The sequence below is a fragment of the Thamnophis sirtalis genome, unplaced genomic scaffold (assembly GCF_051295495.1).
Source record: "Thamnophis sirtalis isolate CommonGarterSnake01/CBP01778 unplaced genomic scaffold, rThaSir2_p1.2 scaffold_10, whole genome shotgun sequence".
Classification (NCBI taxonomy): domain Eukaryota; kingdom Metazoa; phylum Chordata; class Lepidosauria; order Squamata; family Natricidae; genus Thamnophis; species Thamnophis sirtalis.
In genome coordinates, this window is record NW_028261390.1 from 21,934,750 (window position 1) to 21,962,333 (window position 27,584).

Consider the following 27,584-nt stretch of genomic DNA (forward strand, 5'->3'; position numbering starts at 1 on the left):
TGAAGCAGGCAAGAAGTCAAATCTGCATACATATTTATACTTGGTATATGTATAAGCCATGTGTGCCAAGCAAAATTACTATCATATAAAATGGGTTTTCAAAATTTTCAAGCCAGAGAAACTGTTATAGCAGTTAAATAAATACAGGAAAATCCCAGAGCCCTTAGAAAAGAGACAAAGTTGTGATGAGAATTAACTGATTTTTTTTTTTTTTTTTGCATTTAGTTTCTGGTGAATACTCAGGTTTGACAGAACCAATTTGAAAATCCCTGAAATAGGGAACAAATATTCTTATGTTAAGAGATACATTCTAAAGCCATTATTTAGGAAATGAGAATGACCAAATACTGCATTATTTACCTAATTGCTTTTATTAGAAACATAAAAATTACTTTAATTTATACTCTTCTATAATCTGAATCTTTGTGCTGTTAAATGCCAACAATTAGTATTTCTTTTGGAGGGAAATACAGTGAAATCATGTGGTGTTTTTATTGTAGTAAAAGCCAACATCATTAAATACATGTGATTTTTTTTTAAAGCAAAAGTGACAGAGATCTGGAAGTTGAAATCCAAGAATCTTGACCTCAATAAACTGAGGACCCAGATTGTTGTGGGCAACCACTTAGAGGGCTGTAAAGCACCGTGAAGCAGTATATAAACCTAAGGGCTATTGCTATTAAGCAAGAGAAAGTTGACAAAATAGGTTGTGTGTGTGTGTGTGTGTGTGTGTGTGTGTGTGTGTGTAAGGGGGGGGGAGATCTCAATGGAATTCAAACCATGCCTGAACCACATTATAATCCGATTTGTAGGATTATATTGCAGATACTACAATATACAATATATTGCAGATAGGGATGCAGTGGCTCAGTGGCTAAGACGCTCAGTTTGTCAATCAGAAAGGTTGCAGTTCACTGGTTCGAATCCCTAGCACTGTGTAACGAGTGAGCTCCCATTACTTGTCCCAGTTTCTGCCAATCTAGCAATTTGAAAGCATATAAAAAATGCAAGTAGAAAAATAGGAACCACCTTTGGTGGGAAGGCAACAGCGTTTGTGTGTCATGCCGGCCGCATGACCACACTGGCTCTTCGGCTTAGAAACGGAGATGAGCACCACCCCCTAGAGTCGGAACGACTAGCACATACGTGCCAGGGGAACTTTACCTTTATTGCAGATACGCAAACTCAATCATAGTCTTAACTAAGTAAAAGCATCTTTTTACCAGACACGTTTCCACCACACTTGCCCCCCACCCCTTGAAACAAATGGTGAAATTTTAGCATTAAGCAACTCCTGGCGACATTTGAAGGTTATTCCAGCGTTTCTCAACCTTTTGGCGACTTGAAGAAATGTGGACTTCCAGCTCCCAAAAAGCTGGCTAGGGAATTCTGGGAGTTGAGGACCTCACCTCTTCAAGCCCACCGTCCTTGTCCCACCGTCCCCATTTATATGTACTCATTTTATATGTTTATGGCTATGTTTTGCTTACTTATATTCATACTTGTTTCCTTGCACCTGACAAATAAATAAGTCGCCAAAGGTTGAGAAACACTAAGATGCAACGAAGGAGAACGCCTTGCAGATCAAAAGCCAGAGGTTTTCTTGCTGGCAAATGAGGTCTTGCAAAACAAGGCGGCTCCGAAGAACCACGGAAGGCGCCGCAGAGAGAAAAGCGGGCCGAGGATTCCAGGAGATAACCTGGCCAGCCTTCGCCTTCCTGACTAAAGGCAAATGGGAGGAGCGGGCAGGAAGTCCGGCCCTCTGGGGTGGGCAGCACCGCGCTGGATTTGTCGCTGCTGGCCCGCCCATCCTCGGCTGCCTCTGGGGCCAGCTACGCCCTCGCCGCTGCCTCCTCCTCCTCCTCCTCCTCGCAGAAGAGCGTGCTTCGCCATGGCTTTCGCGACCCGTCCCTTCGTGCGCCTAGCTTCCACCGCAGCCGCCAAGAAGCTGCTGATCAAGCATGTGACGGTGATCGGAGCCGGCCTGATGGGCTCCGGGATCGCCCAGGTGAGCTGCCTCAGAGAGTCGTCTGCCCTCCGAGGCTGGAAATAAAGGGACGTCGGCTGGAGCAGTCCAGCTTTGAGCCTCCCTGGCCCTCCGCCTCCCTTGGTTAGTTGCATGGAAAAATCTGTTCCTGGACGCAATTGGATCACCCCAGCGCTGGACTAAGAGCCGGAAAATCTGTGCCTTTGATTAATACTAAAGCGGAGGGTGATCTTAAGTCTGTTGCAATGGGGGAGGGGAATCAAAATTGCTAGCAAAAGAAGAGTCCAGCAGGAGGAGGACACCACCTTCCTCCACTGCAGCCCTCCAAAAGTCCACTGCAGCTGGACTACAACTCCGGGAATGCCCACTTAGTATGGTATGAGAATTATACTTCTCATGCAACAGAATAGCTGGGAAATTCTGGGAGTTGAAAGCCCACACCTCTTAAAAGTTGCTGAGGTTGAGAAACCCAGGTTGCAGGTGGAGCAAAGTTGATCTGGGTAGATAAGTTCCCATTAAGCTGAACTTAAACGTAACTATGCTAGTAAAGAGGCACATGTCTCCAATGTGGTTTGGGTGTGTGGTGTTCAAGCTATGGTAAGAGAAAACCTTTAGCTGCCATGGATATGCTGCCTTTTGGATACTATAACTTTCTTTGAAAACCTTAGGAATTCTACCCAAAAGTGCTTTTTTTCAAGAGGCAACTGGATTTTCTGATTTTTCTTTGAAGACTTTTGCTTCTCATCCAAGAAGCTTCTTCAGGACCGCGAAACATCTTCAAAGAAAAACCAAAAACTCCAGGTGCCTTTTTGAAAAAGCACCTTTGGGACAACCATGACACTTATGAATTATAACTTGGAATTTTCAAACGAAGTCTCATCCCAACTTTTGTTTTTGCCCATAGTGCCATTCTAGAATTTTTTTTAATTAAAAAGGTGTCAAAAACAAGAGTCCCTTATTTCCCCCCCCCAAAAAAACCCTAATAGCCTGTTTTTTTTAAAAAAAGATACAGTATTTAAATTTAAGCAGCTGCAGCATTTCAATAAGGAAAAAAAAACATTGTAACAATAGTGACACTTTAAAAAATCCCCACAAAACACTGTAATCCAGGACTTTGTATAACAGGGCTTAGTCAATAGCAGTAGACTTATATACCGCTTCATAGGCCTTTCAGGCCTCTCTAAGCGGTTTACAGAGAGTCAGCATATTGCCCCCAACAATCTGGGTCCTCATTTTACCCACCTCGGAAGGATGGAAGGCTGAGTCAACCCTGAGCCGGTGAGATTTGAACCGCTGACCTGCTGATCTAGCAGTAGCCTGCAGTGCTGCATTTAACCACTGCGCCACCTTGGCTCTTCACTAGTAGTCCTTACTACTAGTTAGTCCTTAGTCTTAACAGGCCTTAGTCTCTACTCTTCTCCAAGGACTGGTAGGAAATAATGGTTTTAACTAGTTTTCCAAATAAAAGAGAGGGGCAGGATATCCTAGCCCCACGGTAAGGCAGATTCATTAATTTTAGGGAAAATTCAATGATTCGGAGCAGTTGAATGATGGAGCCATCCACTAAAACAACGGTTCTCAACCTTCCCAATGCCGCGACCCTTTAATACAGTTCCACATGTTGTGGTGACCCCCAACCATAAAATTGGTGTCTCGGTTCCTAAGACCATCGAAAATATGTGTTTTCTGATGGTCTTAGGCGACCCCTGTGAAAGGGTCGTTCGACCCCCAAAGGGGTCCCGATCCACAGGTTGAGAACCACTGCACTAAAAAATACGGCCAGCGTCCCTTTGCTGGAATGCTCATATGGATAAGGAAATAACTGGCAGAGGAGGTGGGCTCATTGGCTTAAATCAGGGGTCCCTAAACTTTTCAGTTCATCACCCACTTCATGAATTTTCAGATTATTCAGCCATTTGCTATATAAAAAATGAATACTATTTAATAGTACTATGACTAATAGCAACAGCAATAATAGATAGCTTCGTCAAGCCTGGAGAAGTGATATCGAGCACTTTGGGGAATGCTGGCTTAAAGGGATTCCTTCAGCTGTATGATTATAAACAACAGTTCTGGCAAGTGTGTGTTGAAGTAGTTAGTTGGCAGACCTCATTTGTGTAAATGTTTCACTCAACGGCAGAAGCACGCGCAGAATAATAGCCCTATGGCGAGATAGGCAGCAAATAAATTTAGCAAAAAAATAAAACTTTTGTCAAAGTAGCAGAAGCAGTATTGTGCCATCACAATGCAAGATCCGTCTTTCATGTGTCCATATAATGTTGCAACACATTCACAGTACTGTTTTAATCAAGGTAACAATAATCCCCAGCCAGCTCTGCTGACAGTATGGAAGTCTCCAAATTGCACAGTACCTTGTTGGTAGGCCTCATTCAAGTATCTAATCATATGGTTCTTTGCTAAGGAATTTGTGCAATAAAGATAACTATATCTTTGCACTTTGATCCTTTTTGTTCCAACTTAGTTGGGGGTAAGAAAAAGCCAAGTGGACAGAGCTTTAATTTGTTTAAACACCCCCCCCCCTTTTTGGTAATAGGGAGAGAAGCTCCAAGAATTTACCAGAATGAAATGAGTCTTCAGAATGTATTGAGTGTACACAGAATTGATTTTTTTCAGAGTGATGTGAATTTTTAGAAGCATTGACTTAAAAGTTTGGTTGGCATGGACAAAGATCCATGTCATATTTGGCAATTGTGTTTCATATCTCGGTAACCCTGTGACCCTGAAACATGCCTTTGGCAATGCAATCATTAATGGTCACTGGTAATGTTTTCATAAGAACATGTGAATGTCACTGTAAAGATGTAGATTCTAAATCACTGTTATTTTCAAGAGTGTCATTGGATTCCCTGGCTGTGTTTTTAGAAAATAAAAATGGCAAGTAGCTGTACCTCATGATTTATATACACCCAGTTGCCCAGGGAGAAAAAATACAGTAATTGCCAATTTGCAATAGGGAAGCAGTGGCTAAGACACTGAGCTTGGTGATCAGAAAGATTGGCAGTTCAGCGGTTTGAATCCCTAGCACCACATAACGGAGTGAGCTCCCACTACTTGTCCCAGCTTCTGCCAACCTAGCAGTTCGAAAGCATGTAAAAATGCAAGTAGAAAAAATAGGAACCACCTTTAGTGGGAAGGTAACAGCATTCCATGCACCTTTGAAGTTTAGTCATGCTGGCCACATGACCACGGAGACGTCTTCGGACAGCGCTGGCTCTTTGGCCTAGAAATGGAGATGAGCACCGCTGTCTAGAGTCTGGAACAACTAGCACAAATGTGCGAGGAGAACCTTTACCTTTATAATTTGGAAAGCAGAGTAAAATTTTGATTGCATACATAGAAAGAAAGATGAAGCCAGAATTAGCATGTAGTATTCTACTGACATGAATGGGATGTTTTCTTTTTTCCCCTGGACTTTTGTGGAGAATGTGGAGCAAAAGTATCTTTCACTAAAAACAAATAACTCTGTTTTAGAGTTTCTGGTGCTCCTTTTTATGTCCCCCAGATGGTAGGAAACCATACTACTGATTTTGAGCAACAAATGTCGAAAAATGGTTTCGGGGACCAATAAAAAGAAAGTTAGTGGTTGTGTGCAATCCTGGGACTGCAGGCTGCCCATCTTTCGATTAACATTATTTGTGAACCTAGTTGTAGTTTATGCAACAAAAAAACATGGATATAACAAACTGATATTTTGTCTGATGCATATTCAACCATTGTTTCCTGCATAAAATGTTGGTGGGAAGGAGTTGTGAGTAATTTTTGCAAAGACTGTAAGGTAAAGGTTCCCCTCGCACATGTATGCTAGTTGTTCCCGACTCTAGGGGGCGGTTCTCATCTCTGTTTCAAAGCCAAAGAGCCAGCGCTGTCCGAAGACATCCCTGTGGTCAAGTTACCTTCCCACCCAAGGTAGTTCCTATTTTTCTAATTGTATTTTTACATTTTAAGACTATAAGGTACTGTTGCTTAAGTACCATGGCTAAGATGATGCATATTGGGGGAATTTAACCTTATAATATCATTCTAGCGTGTAATAATCTCTCATCTCTTGTTTGCTATATTTAAATTGGTTGTTTCTTTTCAGTTTTTCAGGTCTGTTACTCTTTATTTTGACTTTTATTTGCTTCTTGTTCTTTATTTCCTTTTTCTTAATTCCACCTATGTTTGGCCCTTTTAGGCTGCAATCCAATAGTCTCGTTAAGCGTATGTGTCAGGCTGCATTGTTAATACATCTCATGCATTTGTAAATTAAGTTATTGCTTTGAATTATCATCTTGCACAAAAATTATTTTCCTAAGATCCTTTTCAGCTTTTCATTCCTATTTATTTACATATTTATTTATTTATGTATTTATTATTTATATCAAATTAAATTTGACTACTCCTTCGGGATTTAAGCACTTGAGAACATGATTAATGACATTTAAAAAAAAAATAAACCTGCCTATTGTTAGATGTTCGTATAAGTACTTCTACCGAAAAGACTAGCCCAGAAATATTTTTGGTAACTTACCTTCCCAGCACAGACTGTGCTTTGTCACTGCAACACATTAGCAACCTGAGACAACTGCATACTTTCTATGGTGTATCCTTCAAGGGCACCGTTCATTTGCTACAAGGGCTGAGGTGAAAGGTAAGCAAATAGAAGTAACTTTTACACAACTTTTGCAAAGTTATAGTTAGGCATTGTTTCATTCTAGAAGCAATTTTGTATAAGCAGAAAAAAGTGTAAAAAACATTTTTACCTTAGCAAAGATCCAATCTAGCATCAAGCAAACAGTGTGGACCAATAAAAATAGAGATGCCAACAGTCCTACTTAATTCTAGAAAAACTCCACAACTATCCCCTTCTCCCCCACCCCCCCACCCCCCCAGTTAAAATATTACATATACAAACACTGGAAAGCAAACCCAACTTGTAAACCATTATTTGGCTGAAGAAGCCTTGATGGGACATGAGGGAAAATGTCCTCTAAAAAAATGATTAGTACCTTGGTACTGATTTCCCCAAAGCCTGGAGAATCCAACTAAGCATGTAAAGGTTTATTTCTTCCTTGAGCAGAGTCAGTTTGTTACTTGATTTAATGATACAGAGTACTGTATTTTTCGGACTACAAGAAAAAAATAGTATTTGGCCTCTGCATGTCGCATTTTCACCCTCCCTAGCCCCCAGAAGCACTCTGCAGTGCTCAACACAGCCCGTTTTCAACAAAAATCGGCTCATCTTTGGACTCCCAAGCCCTCTGTGCATCGTGTTTTCTCTCCCCCCCCCGTAGCACTCTGCAGTGCTCAACACGGCCTGTTTTCAACAAAAATGGGCCCATCTTTGGACTCCCAAGCCCTCTGTGCATCGTGTTTTCTCTCTCCCCCCCCCGCGTAGCACTCTGCAGTGCTCAACATGGCCCGTTTTCAACAAAAATGGGCCCATCTTTGGACTCCCAAGCCCTCTGTGCATCGTGCTTTCTCTCTCCCCCCCCCCGCGTAGCACTCTGCAGTGCTCAACACAGCCCGTTTTCAACAAAAATGGGCCCATCTTTGGACTCCCAAGCCCTCTGTGCATCGTGTTTTCTCTCTCTCTTCCCCCCCCCCCCAATAGCACTCTGCAGTGGTCAACACGGCCTGTTTTCACCCAAAAAATTTTTGGCCATGAGGAGCACTGGGAGACAAGGAGGGCAAAAATGTGACACATGGAGGGTTCGGATGAAGCAAAATGCCAGTATTCGGTCTATAAGACGCACCTAAATTTTCACCCACTTTTAAGGGTGGAAAGGTGCATCTTATATTCTGAAAAATACGGTAAATCTGTGTAAGACTGTTTGGAGGGGCATCAGCAGATGTTTTGGTAGGGCCCAAAAGAGAGAGAAAGGGGAAGAAAAGTGAGTAGGAGAAGCACAACAATATAACCCATCTATTTTTCAATAAATGGGAAAACTTCATTAATATATGCATTAATAAAAATTCACACAATTACATTTAGGGATGAAAAATACTGAAGTGTGCAAAGTGATTTCCCAATAGCTCTGTTCCATAGCGCGTCCATCCTTATCTGGGCATGCCTCAGGTATGTGAACATAACATCCATAATTTCCAACCAGCATGAATGGTGTTGGGAATTTAGGAAATTGAAATTCACATATGTATGAAGTTAAGAAATACTCAGATAGATTATTAAGAAACATTTTATAACTAGCATTTAGACAGACTAATCTCAGAGTCATTTTATATGGGTCCAATCTACAAAATGCTGTAGGGAGAGAAAGACTTGGCAATGGAAGAAGAAAATTAATGTTAGCTTCAACCCTAATTTTGTTTTCCTGTTATTTTGTTTTTCATACATACATGATTTCTCTTATGATGCATCAGGCATTCTAATTGAGAAGACTATCTACTAAGTGCATTGCATCCATTAAGATAGTTGTAGTATACGTGCCTTCATATTCACATTTCATAATTATGGGTATGGTTGGCTACCATAATTTAAACACACTACCCTTTTGCATGATACAAACCATGGATAATTATATGACTTAAAATAGTTTTAAAATACTATTGTGCAATTTTCCAAGTACAACATTTTAAGAGAAGAATTCACTCCTTGTGTTGAGTCATAGTTTGATTAACCATGGTTAAGTAAGTCACAATTGGCTGAGTTTAGAGAAATTTATAAGTCACAGTGGCCAAGTTCACACAATGTTCTAATTCAATGCAGAGCAAATCACTTTCACACAGTGTGTGAATTCAGCCTATGCGTTACAGACAGATTTCTTTAGAAGGAACACTTAATGGTTTAAAGATTAAATCTTCCTTACTGGCTTTGGCAAATACATGTTAAAATGTAACTTTTCCTTTTTTTAAAAAAAGGAAAGTAACTGCTTTTCTTTAAGGCTTTTGGAGAAAAAGCAAAGTTTCATTATTATTTTTTGATGATTGCCTTTTACCATATTTTCCCAAAAATAAGACTGGGTCATATTAATTTTTGCTCCAAAGCATGTATTAGGGCTTATTTTCTGGTTAGGTCTTATTTTGGGGAGAAATTCAGTACTAAATGCATCCATCTGGCTGAAAATCTTAACTGGGGCTTATTTGGGGGTAGGACTTATATTGAGAGCATCCTGAAAAATCATGTTAGGACTTATTTTCCGGTTAAGTCTTAATTTTGGGGGAAGCAGGGTAGTACTGTGATCGTTCCAGGAACAAGTTAAGTAAGGTGTTTTATTGTCTGCTTGCAATTGAACCATCTTTCTTAACCAAGAGTATTTTAAGGAAAACTTGATGCTCTCTTCATATATCTCAGTTGTGTTTTGCTTGTACCAGAGACACACAATAAATAAGATACAGTACTGCAATTGGCATTTTCTGTACAGCTGGCTTTAATTCTTATCCTCAATTAAGACTAACAATACTATGGAGCTATGAAGATGATGGTATTCATCTAATTTCTTAAAAACAAATGATAATGAGGTAATTCCCTAATTAGGACCAAGTAGAGATTATTGATATTCCAGGTCCTATCTCTGTATGGAATGTCATATACTACCCTATGGCATACCAGATCTGATTGGACAATCATTTGTCTGAAATGATACAGGGTTTCCTACTTGAGCAGGGGGTTGGACTAGAAGACCTTCAAGGTTCCTTCCAACTCTGTTATTATTCTCTCTGCTGGCATTTTGGAGGGCATTAAAAACATGAACATGTGGAGGTTGGGAGGTGAATGGGACCCTTAAAATTGTAAATGTTTTATCAAAAATGGCCAATATTTAGTGTAACCTCAGTAGGTCTGGTAAATATATTGCTTTGATCTTGAATTTATCCTTTCTCTTGTTATTTCCCCCCTCGTTAGCATGGTAGTTTCTGCTTTTTCTTAAGTCTTGGAATATGGGAAGAGTGGACAGAAATTTGATTAGTTTGAATTTGATTTATTTGACTTAGTTTTGGAGTTAAGTTAGGTGGTTTCACATTTAAGTTTAGTCCCTGTTAGGAGAAGGCTAAGGACTGTGTGCAAAGGTGCTTCTGAAAACAGAAGGCCAATCAAAAGGTATTGAGTCTCTTTTTATGGGGCCGATATTTTATCTGTTCAGGAATTTTGTTTGTGCTGGTATTTGAGACATACAGATTTAAGTTTTGTGCATGTTTAAATTTCCACTTATTCCCGATATCACTTAGGATCCATCACTTTTTTTGTAGGAAACGGATTAACTTCTCTTTTTCTTCCCCTTTGCCTATCTTTTTTACAGGTTGCTGCAGCAACTGGCCACACGGTGGTATTAGTGGACCAGTCAGACGAAATATTAAATAAGTCCAAGAAACAAATTGAGGATAGTCTGAAGAAAGTATCAAAGAAAAAGTTTGCAGACAAACCCGAGGTGACTTTTTATAAATATTGAGAAGGCTAGTGTTCTTTTTCATGTTTAGTATAAAGGGCTAACTTTCGCCAACATGCAATAAAGGAGCATGAACTGCATTGGGAGGCCACTAGATTAAGGAAGGCTTTTAATGCAGAAATAAATTTTTGGGGACATGAGGAAAGCTAAACTAAAATCAAATTGGTATTGATTTTTTAAAAACTTTGTAAATAAAAAATCAAAATCCAGCATAGATAACCATTGCAAAAAGTCCTCAAAAAGTAGTGCTTCTGCAGGTTACTGTATTTTTCGGAGTATAAGATGCACCTTTTTGCCTCAAAAAAGAGGATAAAAATCTGGGGGCGTCATACCCTTTTTTTGGCTCCTGAAACTCCGCCCCCTCCACCAAAATGGCCGTGCATAGCATTTAGGAGCCTTGCAGAGTTCTGCTGGGAGCTGGGGGGGGGCAGAAAAGAGCAAACAACTGGCCGTTTTTTGCTCAACCCCCCCTCCCCCGAGGAGCACTCTACAAGCCTCCTTAAAGCTATTCATGCCCTTTTTGGGAGGAAAAAATAACCATTTTTCATGAAAACAAGCCATTTTTGGGAGGTCTGCAGAGTGCAAAAACTTTTTTTTAAAATTTGCCTCTTCAAAACCTTGGTGCGTCTTATACTCTGGTGCGTCTTATACTCCGAAAAATACGGTACTCATATTCATTTGTAGCCTCTAAAGACAATGCCTGTTAGAGGTTCAGATTGAAGGTGATCTGGTTGAATCTCCCTTTTGAAGCCAATCCAAAGGGCTTTTACCTACTGAAGTAGAGCAACCACATTGCTGCTTTTTGAACCTCTCAGTGCTTTTCTGCTCCAACGCACAGAATACTTGCCTTTAAAGTGCATGAGGCTGCTCTCGGTGCTTTGTAAGTTTGAGCATTTCGGTAGCAGCAGCCTTTTGCTTCAGGCACGTTGCCTTCAAAGCTTGTTGTCTTCAGTGCCGGAAGCCAAAAGTTGAGACAAGTGGCACCTGCTTTATGCAGTAATATTTTTTGAAAGAGACAGTGCAAATGTGTCCCGGTTGTGTAGAGTGGAAAGCTCAGATTCAGGTGTATTGGTGATTGTATCTTTGAAGTTCTGCCATAATGATGTATATCAGTGCTGACAGTTGGAACATGTGCTGCCAAACGGGGAGGGAATCAGCACAGCTGCACAAGGAAAATAGTGTGAAGCCCCAGAGGTGGAATTTCATCATATAATTGGGCAGGGCGGGGGGGGGGAGGGACATAAAGCTGCCAGTGGCTTCCTTTTCTCTAATGCATTTTGCTACTTGAGGGACGAGCCATAATGTTAGTTTCCTCTGTCAGTTCAATGTGCACAAACGGATCCCTAATATTTTATAATATCGCATTCTATTACATGTTTTGATTGTTATTTAAGACTTTTTAATTATTGGATTTATTGTTACATTTGTGAAATGGGTGGCTATATAAATTTGGTCCATACATAAAGGACAAATGACTTTAAAGCAAGCTTCTGTTTATGCAGATGAGTGTAATACGCAGTAAACACATTTGATTGCTTTTCCAACTTTGCAGGCTGGTGCAGAATTTGTTGAGAAGACTTTAAAGAATATAACCGTGAACACGGATCCGGTCTCTGTAGTCCACAGCACTGACCTTGTAGTAGAGGCCATTTTGGAACACTTAGCCCCAAAAACTGAGCTCTTCAAGACACTGGATAAGTTTGCATCAGAGTATGTTTTAAAATTATTACAGACAAGAGAAATACAAAAAGTCATTACCAACTAGAGAGATGAAAATATTAATTTGCAGGACTATAGCGTCTTCTGATGATTTTGACGATTAGTCTAAGAAAAGAAGTTTAAATGTAGGGTTGGTTGTTCAGATTTACCCTCCTGTTCACAACCCAAATAAACTTTTGACCAGATGCATAAATAACCAGTTGAAAATGTTAACTGGTTTAAGAGAAATGGGGAGAATGGACATTTATTTATTTCAAAGGAAAAGCAGCTTTGCTAGATGTCGTAACTGCTTTCATTAAAGAAAAGATTACAACTAATTTTGTTTCTACTTGTAAACTGCTTCTGGATCTGTTCTTGAGGTGAAAAAAAATGAATTTGATTTTGAGTTTTGCTGATTAGATAGATTTATTGTTATAGAAATCGCTAGTACATATTAGTATGTAAAAGTAAAAAATGGAGGTTGTATGTTACCTGCTACTGTGTTAAAAAGAGTCAGAAGTCAATGCTTGTGTTTGTTTTTTCTTTTTCCCCTACACTTTTCCCTCTCTCTTTTCGTTTCCCTTTCTTTCCCATTATTTTCATTTGTGTTTATATTTTATATTTCGATAAACTTAATAACACTATATATCCAAGCTTACAGAGAGGTTTAATTGATGTGCTGAGAGTTGGGCCCAAAAATGTGTATCCAGCAAAGATGGGACACTAATTTTGAATTCATCTAAATTCAATTAAAATAAATGTATACACATAATTCTTGCTTAAAGTCCACTTGTTCTACAGCTATTCAGTTACAATGATGCTGAATGAGGGGAATTTCTGAAAGATCCTCATTGTTATGACTATTGCAACGCCCCTACAGCAGTGTTTCTCAACATTCTGGGAGTTGAAGTCCGGACATCTTCAAGTTGCCAAGGTTGAGAAATACTGCCCTACAGTCTCACCATTGCCATTTGGGCACTTGGCAAGCGGCTCGCAATTATGACATCATAGAGTAGCATGATACCATTTGTAACCTTCACTGTTAACTTCTGACAAGGAAAGTCAGTGGGGAAGTTCTCAGGAGGCTGCAAATTTCAATCACATGACATTACCTCGTGTTGTTTGCTGAACAACAGCAATTGGTATGGCCAGCCACAACTGTTATACATTGGCGCAGTCACGTGACATATCGCTTTGTCCTCCAAATTGCTTAGCAATGGAGCTGCTGTCCCAATTACTGTCATTATGCAAGTACCTATATTCATTAAGTACATGTATTTAGTAGTAAGTAGTATGATTTATCTCATGTATTTCATAATTTTCTTTTGTTACATCAGAAATTAGAATGGAAAGCATCTTTCTGGGGGAGTCATGGGTTATCCACTGTGAATCTTTGTTTGAATTTAAATCACTTGTTTCTAAATTAAAATATAGTTAATGGAAACCCAAAGTTGTATGGAGAGATAGCGTAGCTTAATTATTCTGACTTTTTAATTTTATAGTCTAATCTTCTATATTAGCTTTTATTTTAACTTGCTGGCTTAATGCGATAAAAAGAATATACCTTTCCCCCTTCTTTGCTTTGTCATGCCAAATAAAGCATTCGAAATCATATTTTGCTCACCAGAAGCTGAGAACTCATCTTGCTTTCACATTGAGGGTTCTTATCATTTTAAGATATTCTCTACTCTGTAGGAAAAGACTGAGTGAAAATATTAACTTCAGAAAGAAAGGAAGTGGTGTAATTCTCCACCTGTGATCAAAGATTAAAAAGATATTCCTACACCAAAGAACCATTCTAGTAAATTATTTAGGTAAAGTCCCATCTCCTCTTCTTCCACAGAAAGGTAATCATGGCTGTTTCAGAGGAATTACTGTTGAAAATTGAGCAATTTTATCACAATATCATTGATAAAATAATCAACTAAATAGATTTTAAGGGTTGATGGAATGAATAGAGTGCAAGCTTGTTTGATGGTTGTATTTTTCATAGATCATTGTATCCATATCGCTCCTTTTAATAGCAAACTGAAACAAGCGCTGATGGCAGAATAGGCTGAATTTTGACAAAGCCACAGTCTGCAGTGTAGGGGAAAAATGTAAGATGTGTTAAAAAAAATAATAAGGCAGGTGATCAAAGAGTGATAAGAATCTAAAATAACCGAGTTACAACTGAAGCAGAGAATTTGGAGGAACATTAGAAAAAGGCAAAAATTAAGGTAGAGATGAAATGGTGTATCTTGAAAGAAAACTTATCAATCAGGAATTTTAAACAAGTGAACTGTAGCAACAATTTTTGCATTTTTAAACGTAAATAGCATATTGCAAAGCCTTATGCTGCAGTTTACTTCCCAGTTCCAGGTGTCTGATTTTAAGCTTAACTTCAAAGAACATGATTGTTCTTTATTTTTTCTGCATACCTTTTGAAAACCAGGAATATAATTAGTCCTGAAAATTTCATCAGGGAAGTGCAATATTTAAGGCTAGCCATTCAGTGGGATCTTGGAGGAGTGGTGCAGTGGCCTAGAGTTGGCTCTCGCCTCACAATTGGGAGGCTTGAGTTCAATCCTAGATAGAGGCAGATATTTCTCTCTCTGGGCACACTGGGAATATATCTGCTGAACAAAACTCGGCATTGGTAACAGGAAGGGCATCCAGCCATTAAATCACTCTGTTTGCTCCATTCACTTGCACAGACTCCATCCAGCAAGGGATTATGGGATTGTTAAATGAAGATGATGATGATGATGATGATGATGATGATGATGATGATGATGATGATGATGATGATGATGATGATTCAATGGGATCTTGAGAATTGCAATCCCAAAAGTTGGAGAGTCAGGAGAAAGAGGGTGGTGGACCCAGGACAAGAACTATAAAACTGAAATTCAATTAAAATACAATTAGTAAGATTACTTTATGTATATTTAATAATGGTCGTATCTAGTCATATTAAATTTAAACATTAGCAGCAGCTTTGATAAGGAGGTGTGACTTTTGGTGATGGTTAATGTATCTTATTTTAAATTCCCGTTACGTGCATCTGATGATGAAATAGTGCATAAATCTTTTCTACTAATCATGGAATTTAGAGGTTGAGTTTAGGCATTTCTCCTTTCTTCTAGCCTTGAGTTGCTATTATGTTAATATTTTAATGAGTACTCTCTGAGTTTATTATAAATTTGACTTATCAGAGAGATTAGATTCTTGCTGAATTTGAAATGAACAATGAAGGGACGTAAGCATATTTTTTTTCCTTTTGGTTCCCTTTGTGTCAGATGATGCTACAAGTACAGTAATAGGTTTTATTCTTTTGGGAAATACTTTGATTTTAAAGGATATCTAACTCTGGTTATATGGTAGAATAATCTGATTTCTAAAGGTGAATGCCATGTGGATTGTTTATTAGGAATGAAGGCTTGATTATTTGAGGTTGTTGATCTGTTTATGTTATATCCTGCTTTTATTTTTTTATTATACATAATGTTCCTTTCTACTTTTGTGAGGGGGTGGGTTGAGTAGAGGGAGTGATTGGCTCAAATTCTCCTTAGTGGCTTCTATGTCTAAGAGTGGACTAGAACTGGGCATGGGTAGTCTTAGTGAAGAGAAGGACCAGGGGAGACATGATAGCACTGTTCCAATATTTGAGAGGCTGCCACAGAGAGGAGGGGGTCAGGCGATTTTCCAAAGCGCCTGAAGGCCAGACAAGGAATAATGGATAAAAGCTGATCAAGGAGAGATTAAACCTAGAAATAAGCAGAATTTTTCTGACAATGAGAACAATCAACCAATCGAGCAGATTGCCTTTGGAAGTTGTGGGGGCTTCATCACTTGAGACTTTCAAGAAGAGATTGGACTGGCATTTGTCAGAAATGGTGTACGGTCTCCTGCTTAAGCGGGAGGTTGGACTAGATGACCTAAAAGGTCCTTTCCAACTCTGTTAAATTTAGAGGCTTCTTTTCTACATTCTTCACATATGTTGTTCTCAAACTTTTGAGTCTGAGATGAGCCTGAACGATCTTATATAGAAAAGCACTAAAGCATTTTCTAGCACCTTAAAAAGCAACAGGTATCCACTGCAAGCTGAGCACAAGTGCAGTATTTCATCAGAGGCATGGAAGTGTATTTTGACAATACCGGCATATGTTCGTGTACATCCATTCTTAGAAGGAGGGAACCAAAACAATAAAAGGGAAAATCAGAAGGAAATGAAATGAAATTAGAGGGCAGTTGGTGAATGTGGGAAATGCAGAAGAGAATGCAATCTGTGAAAATTGCCTATAGCTAACGTTCTTATGGGTACAAGGATATGGGTTTTTCAGTAATTATTTTGCTACTGAGCATTCTCTCTCTCTCTCTCTCTCTCTCTCTCTCTCTCTGTCTCTCTCTCTCTCTCAGTATCTCGTTCTCTCCCTCCCCCCTCTCAATAATTAATTTGTATGTATTGCTATTTATTATTTTAATTTACCGTATTTTTCGGACTGTAAGATGCAACATGATTATGAAGAGGTAAATTTTTTAAAAACGTTTTTGCACTCTGCAGGTTTTCCAAACCCTCTGCACGCCTCATTTTTTTCAAAAAAAGGAGGGGGAGCAAGCAGAACTTTGGGAGGCTTGTAGAGTGCTCCTGGGGGCTGGGGGGCATAAATGAGCAAAAATGGTCTGTTTTTTGCTGTTTTTGCCTTCCCAGCCCTCAGGAGCACTTTGCAAGCCTCCCAAGCCCTTGGCACGTCCATTTGTGTAAACGGGGCAGGGTTTCAGTAGACCAAAAATGTTGTATTCAGTATATAAGACGCATCCAGATTTTCACCCTCTTTTTTGGAGGAAAACAGTGCGTCTTATACTCCAAAAATATGGTAACTATAGAGAGAACAAGTTAGTTTTTCTCTAGGAAGATCCATCTGTCTGTCCAAACGGTAGAGGTTGAAAGGAGCACAATGATACCTAATTAATAGATTGATTTGGGGGACAACATTTTGGATTAAAAATATTGTTAGATGTTTGTAGAAAGAAGAGCTGCAACTAACATAAGGTGAATGTTATTTTCTCCCCAGGGACACAATATTTGTTAGCAACACTTCATCTTTGCCAATTACGGTCTTAGCTAATGCCACCACCCGGCAGGATCGATTTGGTGGTTTACATTTTTTTAATCCGGTACCTATGATGAAGCTTGTAGAGGTAAGGAGTCTTAACAGTATTCTTGTGCCATGTTCAGTGCATGTGTTGTGGCCTGGCAGCAGAGCTGGCAGCATTCACACAGTGAGGGGGTTGGGGAGGAACATGGGCTAGTCCTGGAGTCTGGGGAAGGCTGTGATGCGGGCTCTGTATAGGAGGCAGAGAGGGGGCCAGAGCCGTATGTCAGTAATCAGCTGCCTTCAGAGCAGTGGTGGGTTACGACCAGTATGCCCCGGTACAGGCGTACTGGTGCCTGCCAGGAGCACCAGGTACCGTTCCGGTACGGTGCTCTGGAGGGCCCGCCCGCCTGCCCACGCTTCTTACCGGTATTTGAGGTTTTTGAGGCTTTGTGCACCGAGTGTACCACGCCTGTGCAAACACATGCACGTGCTGTGCATGTGTGCAAGCGTATTGCACATGTTCAAGTGGTGGATGCCCGGCCCTGTTGCACCATAACAGTTGCAACGGGATCTGGAACCCACCATTGCTTCAGAGTCAGACCTCAGTGAGGCAGACGAACAGTTGGAGCCTGTTCCCAGTGTGCGCATGCGCATAGTTGCCAGATGAAGGGAGTAGCTAAAGAACAGGGGTGGACTTGGGAATAAGGCCATAGGTGGATGATGAATGACTCCTCCCAGGGGAATAAAAGAGGAGCAAAAGAAGAGTGGAGTTTACAGGAGACAATTAGCTTGCTTAATTGGTTCGTGATTCTCTAAGACTCCTTGCCAAGTTTTGCAGATATTGGCCTGGCAGCTCTCCAGGCCAGATAAGGTCTGTGACTGTAAATCCTCCCTTGAAAGGCTTTGATGGATGTGAATGAGCAAAATTCACAGTAAATTAATAAAAGGTGTTTTTGTTGGGACAAGGAATTTGCTTCATGCTCTTGGGAAGCCTCAGTCAGAACAGCATGCTACTATTTAAATGTTATTGAGTTATTTATAAAAATAATAAAGCTGGGATGCAAATTAATAATGGAAATAAATATATAAATAAAATTATTGAGTCTAAAATTGATATTAAAATTTTCCTCACTATTGTGACCTAGAACCCAATAAAAAGGATTCTGCTGGAGCGGATAAAATAAGAAGTCACCAAAGAGAAATCCATCAACGAGCAAAAAAAACAACAACCAGGACTTGAGGCATTAAGTGCCTTTCAGTCTTTGGAGTAATACATATTCAAGACTATAGGTGGTCCTCAACTTACAACAGTTCATTTAGTGACTCAAAGTTACAACGGCACTGAAAAAAGGGAAAAAAGGGACTTATGATCGTTTTCACACTTAATGACCGATGCCAATATCCATGGGGATAACAGCATCGTTAATCCCCATGGATAACGGCGTCACATGATCAAAATTCAGATGCTTAGCAATTGGTTCATATTTATGACGACTGCAGTGTCCTTGTGTCATGTGATCACCCTTTGGGACCTTCTGACAAGCAAAAGTCAGTGGGGAAACCAGGTTCACTTAACAACTGTACTACTAACTTAACAAATTCAATGATTCACTTAACAACCGTGGCAAGAAAAGTTGTAAAATGGGGCAAACCCACATAACAAGTGTTGGAGAAGAGGTGAAAAAGAAGTTCCTTGTCATTAAACTACAGGTGGTCTTCGACTTATGATGACAATTGAGCCCAAAGTTTCTGTTGTTATGTGAGACATTTGTTGAGTGAGTTTTGCCCCATTTTATGGCATCTCTTTTCACAGTTGTTAAGTAAATCACCACAGTTGATAAGTTAGTAACCTGGTTGCTAAGGGAATCTGGTTTCCTTGACTTCACACATCAAAAGGTCGCAAAAGGGGATCACATGACCTTGGGAGACAGCAACAGTCATAAGTATGAGTCAGATGCCGAGGATCTGAAATTTAATCACACATGGGAATACTACAAAGGTCATAACTCTGAAAAACGGCCATTTTTTACAGTGCCGGTGTAACTTTGAATGGACACTAAATGAACTGTTGTAAATCGAGGACTACCTGTACTTGAGATTTGAAGAAATGAAGTGTGATTTGGTTAATCGCTCTCCTCCGTGGTACTCTATGAAATTGTTTCTGATTACATAGAAACCAGTGATAGAGGAATGTCCCTTCACTTTGGTAGTGTCTTCGCTCCTAGGTTATCAAGACGCCGATGACGAGCCAGAAAACATTTGAGTCTCTCATGGATTTCAGCAAAGCAGTCGGGAAAAATCCAATATCATGCAAGGCAAGTTTATCTCAAAATTAAGTATCATAGTGCAGTAGGTTCACCCTGGCCAACCTGAGGATTTTTTGCCTTTATCTCCATTTGGAAGCACATTTTGGATGCTAAACCACCCACCACCTAACATAGAGGGATATAACATACTGTATTTTTCAGACTATAAGACACACCAGTATATAAAGCACACCAAGATTTCAAAGAGGTAAGTAAGAAAAAAAAGTTTTTGTCCTCCTCGGCCCTCAGGAACACTCTGCAGGCTTCAGCAGGGCTGAGAAAAGGCAAAAATGCCCCCGTTTTTGCAGAAAATGGGCCTTTTTTTCAAAAATGGGGGGATTTTCCCCTTCCCCCAGCCCTGTTAAAGCCTGCAGAGTGCTTCTGGGGACTGGAGGAAGAGAAAAACGCTTCATATTTGCGAAAAACTGCCTGTTTTTTGCCCATTTTTTGCAAAAACGGGGGCATTTTCTCTTTCCCCAGCCCTGCTGAAGCCTGCAGAGTGCTTCTGGGGGCTGGAAGAAGGGAAAAAAACACCTCTGTTTTTGTGAAAAACAGCCCATTCCCCCCCCCGCAAAAATGGGATTCGGGGGCCCAAAAATGGCTGTATTCGGTGTATAAAACGCATCATTTCCGCGCTATTTTAGGGGGGGGTAAAGGTGCCTCTTATACTCTGAAAAATACGGTACTTATAGAATATTTTAAGAAGACTTTGGTTTCAGTCTAACATGAACCTGGCCTTATTTCCTGTCAGCCCCCCCCCCCCCCCAATACAGTAATGGCAAGTTGATAGTAGTCATCTGTATATGTAACAAAAAGAGTAAGTAACACCATTTGTTTATATAGACAGACCTTGCTTACCAGACCTAATGGGGACATGCATTTCCATCTTTAAGCAAAGTGGTTGTTAGGCAGAACATATTTTGACTATCCTACCTACTAGTTGCTGTTTTGATAGCCCCGATTGTGGTTGTTGGGCAAGGACCACACTATTGTTAGGTGAGGACTCCTGCTTCTCCTGACCTACCACACTCCTGCCACATTTGCTGCTGCTGCAGTTCTGACCATCTATCTCTCGTCTGCAGTCCACCCCTCTGTCTACCCCTATCACCCCCCCACCCCCGCTCTTCCCAGCTGGCTTTAATAGTCTTCTTCTTCCTACTGCTTTTGAGGTGTGCCCGGCCTCTTCAGGAGGCCAGAGATGGGGGTAGGTAAAAGACCTTGGGATGTGGGGATGGCAGGGGTAGGTAGCAGAGTGTAGGACTTCCAAAAGGACAGAGATGGGGGAGAGACAGGTAGGTGGCGGGAGCTGAAGTACATACTATAGCTGTAAATGAGGCTGGACTGCTAAGCACCCAAATTTTGATCAGCAGAGGGTACTACAACAACCAGAACTTCTAGAACTGTCCATAACTGCCATTCATTCAGCAATAGCTTGGGCAGAACAACACAACTTTGAATGGTTATTGAATGAAGAATCGTTAAGTGGGGGCTGCCAGTAATATTTATATTGTAGTAGAGTTTTATTTTACCATAAATCTTTTTTTCCATAGGATACTCCTGGCTTCGTTGTGAATCGACTTCTTGTGCCTTACCTGATGGAAGCAGTTCGGCTTTTTGAGAGGGGTAAAGTTGTAGAATATTGTCAATCTACCTACATTACATGTACATCTCCACCAATATTTGGGACTGCAGGCCCCCAGCTTGCCTGTTTTTTAAAAAGAAAATCGGATAGCTGACTTTGGTTCTAGTGATAATTGAAGGGTTCAGGTGAGCAGGCTTTTCTTGTGCCCGCTGCCTCTTTTCACTTCCACGTGTTCCTGTATGACTTTACGTCAGTCACTCTCTTTCTCAGCTCAACCTCACAGAGTTGTGGGGAAAAGTGGAGGAAGAAGGTGTCTTCTTCCTGCCCTGAGTTATTTGTAAAAATACTAAAGGTGGGATACAGCTATCTAAATCAGGGATGTCAAACTCAATTTCATTGAGGGCCGTATCAGGGCTGTGGTTGAGCTCAGGGGGAGGGGGGCTGGGGGCGTGGCTGGCTGGGTGTGTGTGGTCAGTTTGATGCCGCTCACAGGGCGTGGCTGATTGGGTTGGTGTGGCCAGCTTGACACCACTCCCCAAACTGCTGGCATGTTTCCTCTTTGCACTGGGTAGACTGGGACGAAGCCACACTGGCCCAATGTTTCCTCTTTGCACTGGGTAAACTGGGCTGAAGCGATGTGGATAGACCAGGCCGAAGTGACACCTTACATTTTCCAGGATGGTGGACCTTGTGTTGGACACCCCTGATCTAAATAAAATGTGTCTTTTCCGAGAATAAAAAGGTCAAATCAGGTGACATTTAGCCATTTCCCAAGATTTCAGACTTTGTAAGATTATTTTAAAGATTCTTGGGATATCTTGGACAGCAAGAGAGCCGAGGTGGCGCAGTGGTTAGGGTGCAGTACTGCAGGCCACTTCATCTGACTGTTATCTGCAGTTCAGCGGTTCAAATCTCACCGGCTCAAGGTTGACTCAGCCTTCCATCCTTCCGAGGTGGGTGAAATGAGGACCCAGACTGTGGGGGCGATATGCTGACTCTGTAAACGGCTTAGAGAGGGCTGAAAGCCCTATGAAGTGGTATATAAGTCTAACTGCTATTGCTATTGTTGAGAGATACCTCTCCACTTAGATACTGATCCAGTAAAAAGTAACTTCTACAGAGATACCAATAGTGTTTGGATGTATGAGAACCACAAACTATTTTATTCCTTGATAAGTTGGTACCTAGTATGATGTCTTTCATCCACACTACACCCAAACTGAGATGGTCTTTGCAAAGCCTACAGGAGGAATCCTAGAATGAAGCTACCTTATTTAGGAGTCTTCTGTTGTTTTTCACACAGATAGACCTTTCAAAGAACTCACAAGTTCATGTAGTAGAAATTGCTGTGTCTAGTGTAGCTGAACAAAACCTTACATGCAAAATTATTTCCAAACAAAAGCTGTTGGACCAAAATATGCATGTTCCAGGCAGGGGTGTATGCTTGGGGAAGAGCAGGAATAGCCAAGGACGGAAACAGATGACCAGTTCCCTCAATCTTTCCACCTCTTTACTTTTCCTATCTCCCTGTAGCTGTCATTGCCAAAATCCTTGTCTTCAAGGGCATCATATCCAACTAGCCCATCCACTTCCCTGATCTTCCCAGCACTTCCTTTCCCTGCCTCCCTCTAAGCTATCTGTGATACTCGGCCATTCTGCTCCCACCAGAATCTTTCCTGAGGGGAGGCACTGGTGAGATTCCGAATAGGGGAGGCAGCCTTTTGGAGTTGTTGCCATGTTTGAAGCAAAGATATTGACACAAATCTGGAACAATCAAAATGTTCCTGGTTACGTTTCTGCTGAACAGCAGCACACCCAGAATTGTTTGGCAAAATAAATTTTCCATTTCGTGCACATCCCTAAGAGACCTCTTTCAAATTTCTGTTTAAATGACAATGAGTGCAAAAAAATTCATTTCATATCCTTCCAGCCAATTTTGTTATGTAGGGTAATGTGTGTTCTGTATCTCCCCCTCCCCCTTATTTTTAATAAAAGCCATCTCCATCTTCATTTCCAAAAGCTTCTTGTGGCATTAGGGAAATAAATTACATTCTGGTACTTCTTGCTGGAATTGAAAGTATAATTAGCTTTTTATGTTACTAGAAAAATCCATATTAACATTATAGCTGCAATACTGAATGAAGTGAGGGTTCATCTTGCAGGCGATTGACCCAAAAGTGCTGAACCCCAGTGAGATTGTGAGCATATGAACAGAAACACACAAAAGGATGACGGGGGTTTCTAACTCCTGGAATAGGCTAACTGATGTCAACTGAACTAGAATAGAGGTAGTGACAGATTGTATTTTCCTGGGCTTCAAGATCACTGCAGATGGGGATTGCAGCCAAGAAATTAAAAGATCCTGCTCCTGGGAAGGAAAGCTCTAGCGCCTTATTATGCTTCCTCCTATTCTAAGTCATTCTATTATTTTAGCATTGATAAATAACATTCTCTTAATAATTTTCAATTCCATGTTTTTTTTTCCTAAGAAAAAAGGTCTTAGTTATTTTAAGTTGGCTCCCCATGACTTGCTTCCAAAATTGCCACAAAACTGCCTTTGAGGAGTGCCTTTTTGGAAAAATGGAGGATTCCTAACTTTGGATGAATTTTTACTCAACTTTCTGCAATTTTAGTGGCCGCCAGATGTTTGGCCTTCAATGACCAGCATGGCAATGAGTGGATTATGTGGAATTATATGAGTTGAGGTCCACACACCTGGGAGGGCAACCAGGATGGGAGAAGATATGTGCTGTTTGTTGCCATGTTGATGGAAATACGAGATAATAAGGATAATTATTGTCCTTTTCTTTCAAACCTGAGTCGGTTAACTCTTAAAGTAAGCCGTGTGTTCTTCAAAGCAAGCATGGCTGCTCTATAAAGAGCTAAAGAGAACTTTCCTCTCTGTAACTATTCAGGATTAAGCTGCCTTTTATGACTCTGCTATTAAGAATCTTATTTGAAACATTTTGTTTGGAAGGCAGGCTTTCCTCTTTGCAGATGAAAGACTTCCATTATCAAGATCCTGTAAATATATTTTAGATATTAAATGCTTCCTTTGTAGATCTTATAAGTGTTCAGCTTGTGAAGCAAGATTAGCTGTATTTCTTGCTTATCCATCAACAAATATTGCTAATTATTCCTCAAAGGGAGAATAAGAAGAAATTAGGGATTTTTAAAAAAGTTTTATATAAAGTACTTTTTCTCTAAAATGTTGCCATATAAAATATTTCAACAAAATGTTACATTCCAAATTTAACCAACCGTTGCACTTAAACAACTGGACAGTTTTATTTTCTGATTTGAAACTTTTCAATTTATTGACCTTCATTTAATGGTAGTCCTTGAATCCAGCTATTGTTTTTGACTTTAAATACTATATAAGAAGGAATTAAAATAATTTCATTCAAATGATTTTATTTTAAGAAATAAAGTAAAATCTAATTAAAATAAAGTTTTAATTGTCAGATTACCCTGGCAATGTTTTATGATTTAATGTTTTATGGTTTTCTTCTGCCCCCCTCCAAATGCTCTGACAGGCTGTTTTCCAAAATTTCACTTTGCTGAGGACATTTTCTTCACTGAGGTAGAAAACATGTGGGTCACATGCTGCCAAAATTTGGTAAAATATGAAGAGGCTAACATTAAAAAAAGGACAAAAATGCTTATGATAAAATAAATTTGGTTAATACGTCTTCATTATTCAGAGAGCAAAGCCTCTAGCTGTCGGACCTGGGGGGGGGGAGGAGGTGTATACCTGGTTTTGTAGATCAGCCATGTAGTTGCCATTTGAATTATTTAATGTATGTAGTGAACTCCAGACTAGAAGTGGGAATCTGTAATACTCACTTTCATGATGACTGTCATGCACGAGACTTACCCGTATTTTTCGGACTATAAGATGCACCGCAGTATAAGATGCACCATGATTTTGAAGAGGTAAATTTTTAAAAAAATTTTTTATACTCTGCAGCTCTCCCAAACACTCTGCACGATTGTTTGCCCCCCCCCCCAAAAGGCATGCAGAGCTTTGGAAGGCTTGTAAAGTGCTCCTGGGGGCTGGAGGGGGGGCAAAAATGAGCAAAAACCACCCTGTTTTTCGCAAAAACGGACCATTCCCCCCCCCAAAAGGCATGGCGAGGCTTTGGGGGACTTGTAGATTGCTCCTGGGGGCCGGGGGGGGCACAAACGGCCCATTTTTGTTCTTTTTTGCCCTCCCCAGCCCCCAGGAGCACTTTGCAAGCCTCCCAAATACTGTGCATGGCCATTTTTGCAAAGGGGGTGGGATTTTGGTAGGCCAAAAATACTGTATTTGTTGTATAAGACGCACCCAGATTTTCACCCTCTTTTTCGAGGGAAAAAGGTTCGTATTATACTCCAAAAAATACGCCATTCCTTCGAGACACTGCTAGGTACTTAGGTAAATATACTCAAAGGGAAGCCATTTTGAACTATGGGTACTAATAAGAAGCTTCTCTATTGGGTGCTTTAGGCCACAGATTTTGGGACCTTTGTGATGTAATCGTGCAATGCCTTAGTCAACACTCTTCTGGAAAACTGCTGGTTTACTAGAATTTTGAGTTGTGTTGTGTAATGCTATAAACTTGATTCTTGTTCACCAACCAGAGTCACTTTTAGTGATACGGGCAGCTATATAAATCTGACTGATACAATACAATACAGTAGCAGAGTTGGAAGGGACCTTGGAGGTCTTCTAGTCCAATCCCCTACTTAGGCAGGAAAGTTTCAGACAAATGACTATCCAACATCTTCTTAAAGACTTCCAGCGTTGGGGCATTCACAACTTCTGGAGGCAAGCTGTTCCACTGATTAATTGTTCTAACTGTCAGGAAATTTGTCCTCAGTTCTAAGTTGCTTCTCTCCTTGATTAGTTTCCACCCATTGCTTCTTGTTGTACCCTTAGGTGATTTGGAGAATAGCTTGATAAATAAAATAAATGAAAGGAGAGAGAGAGAGAGAGAGAACTCTGCCAATTCAACTGTCAATCTTTTGTCTAGGAGATGCATCTAAGGAAGATATTGACATTGCCATGAAACTTGGGGCAGGTTATCCGATGGGCCCATTTGAACTCTTAGACTATGTCGGCTTAGATACCAGTAAATTCATTATGGATGGTATGTATATCATAAGTTCTGTTTGAAAATCTTAAAACAGTCACGCTGGATAAAAAATTATTTGTTTTTGATGACGATGTTTCACACACTGCCCAAATGCAACTAATGTGATCAGTTTGTCTATGCTTACTATTGTGATGTTGTTATAACTGTGGAACTAACAGCAAGGGGCAGACAGGCTTGACTGGCCAATACAATGGAACATAAAAACATGAGTACCCTATGAGTATTTTTCCACTTCTTGTGTTTTTAAGAGTGTTATGAATAATCTGAGATTTGTTATGTAAAATTCTCAGAAAAAACAATTAATGATCCAATTCCTACCTCGAAAATCATTCTCTATCATTTTGACCTCCCAATTGTCTATAGGATTAGTTTAATTAACTTTAACTTAACTAACAACTTGAAAATAACCTTCTTTTAAAGGGTTGCAATATTTTAACTGAAATTCTCTTGTTGCTTTGCATACAAATATGGCAGCCAGCTTTATCGCTTTATTAAAAAATGTAATTAGTTGTGAATGAAGACGTTTGAAAATTATATAAGTATCTGTGATACATCGGAGTGGTGCGGTAGGTTAGAAGTGGAGCTCCCGCCTCACAATCAGGACGCTGTAAGTTCGATCCTAGGTAGAGGCAGAAATTTCTCTCTCTGTGCTCAATGAGAAAATATCTGCTGAACAAAACTCCGCATTGGTGACAGGAAGGGCACCTAGCCAGTAAAAACTCTGCTAGCTCCATTCAGTTGCTCAGACTCTACCCCACAAGGGATTATGGGGCCATTGAAAGAAGCTGATGATAAGTATCTGTGATACATTATCAGATTGAGGTGTTAATGCCTGTATGTTTTTCCTCCCTTCAATTAGGATGGCATTCAATGGAACCGGACAATCCTCTCTTTGCTCCAAGCCAACTTTTAAATCAGTTGGTAGAGGAGAAGAAACTGGGAAAGAAGACTGGTGAAGGATTTTACAAATACAAATGAATTGTCCAATGTGCCATGTTTTTCTGACACACATAAGGAAAGCTGCTGAGTATTTCCCTACAGTATTTGTAATATTGCTCAATAAGAGCCATACAAACCAATCAACGCCGTATCTTGATTATAAAGCAATTTATGAGCAATTTATTTCCACAATGTGGTCTTATGATATTTTAAATCACTGGGATTTATTGGGAGCTTTACATATTGAAGTGCCTTTTTTGAAACTACCATGGATCTAAATACAGCTCAGGTTTAGAATCCTCCATCCAACTAGTAGAAATTTTAATATGAATAAAATACTTCAAATGTAGTGTTGCTCTGATTGTTTTCCCCCAGTAGGTGGCAGTGTGAAAGCAGAGAATGAATTAATGTTTTCCATTTTAGCCAATAACACTTTATTCAGTAACCAATT

At 40.2% G+C, this 27,584-nt stretch overlaps 1 protein-coding gene across 1 annotated transcript; it reads left to right on the forward strand.

Moving 5' to 3' along the window:
* The first annotated feature begins 1,835 nt into the window (after positions 1 to 1,835).
* Positions 1,836 to 27,482, forward strand: HADH (hydroxyacyl-CoA dehydrogenase). Its single transcript, XM_087724190.1, has 8 exons — positions 1,836 to 2,008; positions 10,243 to 10,371; positions 11,942 to 12,099; positions 17,145 to 17,271; positions 19,394 to 19,483; positions 21,025 to 21,097; positions 26,072 to 26,188; positions 27,054 to 27,482. Exons 1-8 carry the CDS (start codon positions 1,892 to 1,894, stop codon positions 27,170 to 27,172), a joined length of 930 nt encoding a protein of 309 aa, XP_087580316.1. The 5' UTR covers positions 1,836 to 1,891; the 3' UTR covers positions 27,173 to 27,482.
* The last annotated feature ends 102 nt before the right edge of the window (positions 27,483 to 27,584 follow it).